This window comes from Halyomorpha halys, unplaced genomic scaffold (assembly GCF_000696795.3).
Source record: "Halyomorpha halys isolate HHAL.00 unplaced genomic scaffold, Hhal_1.1 Scaffold987.1, whole genome shotgun sequence".
In the NCBI taxonomy this organism is placed as follows: Eukaryota; Metazoa; Arthropoda; class Insecta; order Hemiptera; family Pentatomidae; genus Halyomorpha; species Halyomorpha halys.
This window is the reverse complement of record NW_027108701.1, coordinates 244,005-250,084: the sequence shown is the minus strand read 5'-3', so window position 1 is coordinate 250,084 and position 6,080 is coordinate 244,005. Positions and strand designations below refer to the sequence as shown.

The window sequence follows — 6,080 nt, the reverse complement described above, 5'->3', positions numbered from 1 at the left end:
TATATAATAATTTTTTTTCTCTCTCTAAATGATGGTTGTTGTCTTTTGTTTTTATAGCCCTGATGAAGACCTGAAAATCAGGTCGAAACGTCGGCATAAATAAATATTTTTTGTTTATTTATGTTGTTTTTTGCTGACCACACCCCCCCCGACCATCTTCTCCAATCAGTAATCTTCAGTCAACTATCTACACCTAATTATATTTTTATATCATTATTTTTCCATAACTTTAATTATAAATTATTATTATTAAATTAAAATATTCATATTCTTATTCTCTTCATATCCATATTCCTTACTCCTTTTACATTCTATAACTTTTAATTTTAGTTCTTTAATCCTGTTATTATACTTACATATTTAGTTACCAATGCATACGTTTTATTTCTCACTTCCTTAATTACTTTATTTTAAACCACTTTCATTTTGTACATATATTAATAAACTAGATTTTGATATGTACTTTGTATTTGTTCATTCCTCTTACTTATTTTAATATTACTCTTCTCATATGACTTTATCTTCTTAAAATACTTAAACTATTCATGTCTTTCAACACTATTTATGTATCTACAATATTAGTTGTTTTCTTATTTTCTATATATCCTTATATTCATTGGTTATTATCTTCTGTTTTTTGTTCTTAGCCCTGATGAAGGCTTGAAATTCTGGCCGAAACGTTGGCACCAACTGAACAAGTTTTTACTTATTTGTGTTTTTCACTGACCGCACTCCCAACCATCTTCTCCTTAATATGTAAATCCACAGTTAACTCATCTTTAATACATACAATATCACAAAATCAGTGTCAGGGATATATTTGCTAAAACAATCATTTATTTAAGACTATTCTGAAAAGTATTATACACTGTATCCACCTGAAGTAAAATAAGAACCAATTAACTCATTTACAATAACCATCAAAGTTATTTTTCTTTCATATAAATGACCAATTCAACTCCTAATTGTTAACTTAAACTTTTTTAAAAAAATTGTTTGTTATTCATATAAAAATACCTTCACTTTTTGGGAACTTAAATCTTAAAACCTTTTTTACAGAACTGGTGTACTTCAGTACCATTCTAGTGTATCCAGTAGCAGATCTATTATCAAAAACCTGAAAAGTATAATATACTATTAAAGAAGATAATATTCAAGAATCAAAAAATAAAAATTACAAAAATTTAAATGTTAGATAATTATGAGAGATAGTTGACCGTGGATGATAAATGAGGAGAAGATGGTTGGGGGTGCGGTCAATGAAACACAAATAAGTATGACTAACTTATTAAATTAAAGCACATTAAAATAAGTTAGTCATACTTATTTGTGTTTCATTGACCGCACCCCCAACCATCTTCTCCTCATTTAAATGTTAGATAACTACTACACTACACTTAATCAATAAATTAAGAGAATTTTCTCCTTGCTAATTTAAAGAATAAAGGAAAGTTTTAATACTGGTTTAACTCCTTTAAGAGATATGTTATATACATAGTTAATTATGCAATCGTTTCTTATTTTTTTTAATTTTATTTAAAAAGCTACAATAAAGTGATCAGCTCTAGAATACTTTGAAATAAATGAACTTTAGTTATAACAGTTATATAGTTACTTAAGTTTTGTTATAAAAAATTTCAATAAGTTTTCAAAAAGGGGGTGTGGCAATGCTTTGGCATTGAGATTCTCACTGACAGGTTTTCACATCAACTTCAATGAAATTCAAAAATATTACTGAAAAAGTAAATATAAGTGTTTTATAAACCTAAAACCAAACTAAGATGAAGATATTAAAATGATAAGTACATCACTAAATTTATTGAGGGGGGCCACTACAACTAAAAAACAAAATATTATCAACTTACAATATCAGGAATACCGGATAAAGTAAACTCTTTAGTTCCATCATATAAAACTGGATAAGAAGAAGAATGTATCGATATATCACCAACAATATAAGTAACGCCAGTTAAGTATTCAGCGTGTCTCTTAACACGGTTGCTTTCGAATTCAACCCATGAGCTTTGTTTTCCAGTAAAAATAGCAATGATCCTACTGTGTTTAGCCAATAGCTGACTATAAATTTCTGCAATGTAACCATCATGTCTTCTAAGCATTTGAGGTCTATCTTCATAATTCAAAGGATCTTTCATTTTTACAACAAGTATTATCCCTGACTCAACAGGTAATTTTACACCATCATACTTCTTCCAAATATAATCATGACTTACAATAAGTTCTCTCAAAGATGTCATTGGATCATCTACAGAAGGAATGAACTCTAGTTTAGCTGACATACTGGTGATATTTTTCAGCTGTGGAAAAGATCCTCTATACAGATTATCTTTCCAGCTAAAATCCTCGACAGATAACGTTTCTTCTAGAAATACCACAATTAATGGTTTATGAATGTGAATTTTTTTAACCAAGTGATTTGTGAACTCATCCACATCCAGTTGGGAAAGAGCCGGGACAACATCTTCTTTTTCAGTTATTGCACTTGACTCCCAAATGAAAACTGGTACTCCACAATAAACTTTACCAAAATAACATAAAACTAGAAAGTTCAATAAAATGTAACTTAAAGAACCCATCACGACGATAAAAAAGTGGGAGTGACCCCTTTGGGTTCATTCGATTCGATATATATTCACAGCCAATTATATCCTAAAAATCAATGCTCATTATTATTTTTATAAACTAGTTTAAAAGTTACAAAAATTGGTTAAGAGACAACAAAAATTATGTCTCTTACACAAAATAATCTCTAACTTCAGTTTTAAACAATAAATTGATACGAAAATATTGCCTTTAAAAGATTTCCAAGGCCTTTAAAATATTCGTAACTGTAAACGAGTTTTGGCTCCTAAATGGAAACAATTTTAAGTTTTTAGTAACATTTAAGTAGTAACAAAAATGAGAGTTGCGAGCTGGCAAAGCATAATAATTTCATGGGTACGATTTAGTGATAGATCTTATTGTGTGTTAAGATATTAACTATCCTGCAATAGCTTTTTTTATTTGGTTGAAACTATTCTTTCCCCAACCAAATCATAACATTTTCATTTTGAATTATTCTGTTACAAATTTTTTTTTTTTTCTAGGCCAATGCTTTGAAACTTTTGGAGGAGCCCATCAATGATATAATAGATTTAGTTAAAGGTAGCTTCTTTATCAAACTGCTGAATAAAATGTAAGTTATAAGTTGGTTAAATAGGATTTTATAGGCATACTTATTTTGAATTTTTGTTGATTAACAACAAATAAGTTATTAGAAACAGAGGTTTCATCTAAATTAAAATTTCAACTACTTATCTTTCCATGATTCAAGGCTGGTTTTGATTATTGTGGAAAGGTTTATAAACAATTAATTAAAACATGTGAAAACATTGCATTTTGTAAAGAACGACCAAAATGTATTCTGAGATAATAGTTTCAAGTATTTGATGTTGAATTAATTATTTTAGGAATATTAATAGTCAATCCCAGAACTTCTGTTCAAATATAATAATATTTTACTTTATTTGTATCTTGACATGTTATGTTATTAACATTTTATAAACTTTCATTTTAGAAAAAATGAAAATACTGATGAGAATTTGTCTGAATATGATGTTTATACTGTTATAGAAAACTTTTTGAAAGGTTAGTTATGTTGATGGCTTATAATTAATTTATTTTCTACATTATCATTTTAAATTATGCAAATTTGTATTTATGCGTTTCAGAGCAGTATGGTGGGTTTCGGCTTCTGGGATATTGGGACAGTGATGAGGTAACTCTAGTTTCTTCAGTACTTCTTCTATGGGCATCTTTGCAGTCTCAGGATTTCAGAACTCCCTTATATGATCTCAATAATATTGTTCAACTCAAAATACATGCTTTTCTTGAACATTTTATTGAAACACCACAGCATCACATCAATAGGCAAATAGTCATGGAAGCAGTTTTGGACATTCCATCAGGTACTGTATTTAAAAACTTTTTAATTTATACCCGTAATAAAATTCTAACTTAAGAAAACATTATAATTTAATGGAAAATTATATTTTTATTTACTGTACATGAATGGTATATTATTGATGGTCCAAGGATCACTAAACCACATTTAGAACCATAGCTCACAAGCTGCTTATGGCTCTTTGATAACGTATTTTTATTCAAGTACTTTTTTTTCTACAATAGTAGTATTTCGCAAGATTGAAATCAACTATGTTTTAGCTAACAATTAAATTTTTTATACATCTTTGACAACTATAATAATATTAGTAATGTAGTCATTTCAACTGTTGGTATCTATAGACTAAACTTCATTATTAAGGACATTTTTTTGCCAACCTGTACGGACAATAACAATGAATTTAATATAGACACGAACGAGTATACTAGTGTCTCTCCAAATGACAGATAGGCGTTAAGTGGTTCTTCTCGCTTAAACTGAGAAGCTGGAAGTTGGTATCAATGATTGTCTTGCCCCTTCTGAGACTAGCTAGCAACAATCCTGCCTGAATCCTTATTTGGTAATAATCTATCACAGGTCAGAATTCAAATAAATGTATCCCTTATATAGGGTGTTGAAAAACAGAGCGGTCTGTTCCACATATTTTGTGAAAATTAAAAGTGTCTTTGATAATAAAACCATTGAGTAATTATAGCTAGTATAACATACATACATAGGACTAATATGTTAATCTGAAGTTGGGAGTGTAGTAATGGATAAAATGGCTTGGTTCACATTGCTAACTACTAACTGCAATGTAATGTTATGCAGCTGCTAACTGAAATGTAATGCTATGCAACTGCTAACTGAAATTTAATGCTGTACAACTGCTAACTACAATGTAATGCTATGCAACCGCAACTGAAATCTAAGGATTCGCTTTCAAAACTGGTCTAAAGTTTAAAAACTACATTCAAATCTTATATTTCCTTCTTCAAGGGATGGCGGATAGTGTGGAATATTTTTGAACCCTTCAAAACTATGAATTTGTCTGCAATGTATAAGTTGGACATTTAATTTTTCTATCACGGGAGACTCTGAGTGGTCACCACCTTCCCCTCCCTTCTCCCAATCTGTCCCTGAAGAAATGATTTAATTTAAATTTTATTAAATTAAAAATTAAATTTTTTAGAGTAACCTTAATAAAAATTTTCTGATTTATAGATGATGAATCAGACGATGACTCTTCAAGTTACATATCTTCTCCTCGAACATATTCAACCCCAAAGAGAAATTCACAATATGTATGTGCAATCTTTTATTTATTTATTTTATTTATTATTATTTTTTTAAAATTCTGTTCATTCATTTTTTGCAGTCACCAGGATTTTTAGCTTTGTCAGAAGTAAGAACTCTGAGGGGCAAAGTAGAATTGTTAAGTTGCGAAAAACAACACCTGCAAGATGAATTGGATTCAGTTAAATCCCAATTAAAAGAAACTAGTATGGTTCTTTATTTTTTCTGTATCATTGGATTATTGAATATTCTTTTAAAACTTTACTAATAGTATAAGTAACACCGATAATTAATTTTTAGTTAATAAATTGGATTATCAGAAAAGGGAATGTAATAGATTAAATTACTTGGTGACAAGAAGAGACGAAGACATAGATTTATGCCAAGAGAAGAGTTGCAATGATCAATTAGGAAAAATCCACGATGAATCTGTTTCTTTGAGATTAGAACTGAATGACCTAAAGGAAGTTCACGATAAGTTATTGCTCCAAATGGAATCAGCTATGGAAGATAACAATAATTTATCTAGGAAGGTTTGTATTGTTATTTTGATTTGTTTTATTTAGTAGTAAATCATTGATTTTGACATTTATTGTTTTGTTTAGTTATTTTTATTGCCAATTTATTAAGTGTACTGTCAACATGGATTGTTCTATTCTTTGTATGGTTATTTTACTCCAATTGACAAAAGGTGAGATATTTAATGAAAAGATGTCCACACCTAAGGCTTCCTACCTCAACATCATTTAAATATCTATTATAGATCCACCTCCTCAACAATATCTATTATAGATCCACCTCCTCAACAATATCTATTATAGATCCACCTCCTCAACAATATCTA

General features: G+C 29.1%; 2 protein-coding genes across 3 annotated transcripts in view; one reads left to right on the top strand and one right to left on the bottom strand.

Moving 5' to 3' along the window:
• The window catches only part of LOC106687598 (V-type proton ATPase subunit S1), a gene marked incomplete at its 3' end in the record, with an annotated part of 7,760 nt that extends 5,111 nt beyond the window's left edge, over window positions 1–2,649 (bottom strand). Inside the window, 2 exon segments of the mRNA XM_067046982.1 lie at window positions 1,018–1,117; window positions 1,866–2,649. Of these exon segments, the coding sequence (XP_066903083.1) occupies window positions 1,018–1,117; window positions 1,866–2,594 (829 nt within the window).
• A 201-nt stretch (window positions 2,650–2,850) lies between these two features.
• Window positions 2,851–6,080, top strand: part of LOC106687597 (putative leucine-rich repeat-containing protein DDB_G0290503) — an 18,632-nt gene continuing 15,402 nt past the window's right edge. For both annotated transcript variants that reach the window (XM_014431579.3, XM_014431578.3), the window contains exons 1-7: window positions 2,851–2,955; window positions 3,105–3,193; window positions 3,575–3,645; window positions 3,729–3,965; window positions 5,165–5,244; window positions 5,319–5,442; window positions 5,537–5,769. In XM_014431579.3, the coding sequence (XP_014287065.1) occupies window positions 2,917–2,955; window positions 3,105–3,193; window positions 3,575–3,645; window positions 3,729–3,965; window positions 5,165–5,244; window positions 5,319–5,442; window positions 5,537–5,769 (873 nt within the window). In that variant the 5' untranslated portion in view covers window positions 2,851–2,916. The remainder of the gene's footprint in view (window positions 2,956–3,104; window positions 3,194–3,574; window positions 3,646–3,728; window positions 3,966–5,164; window positions 5,245–5,318; window positions 5,443–5,536; window positions 5,770–6,080) is intronic.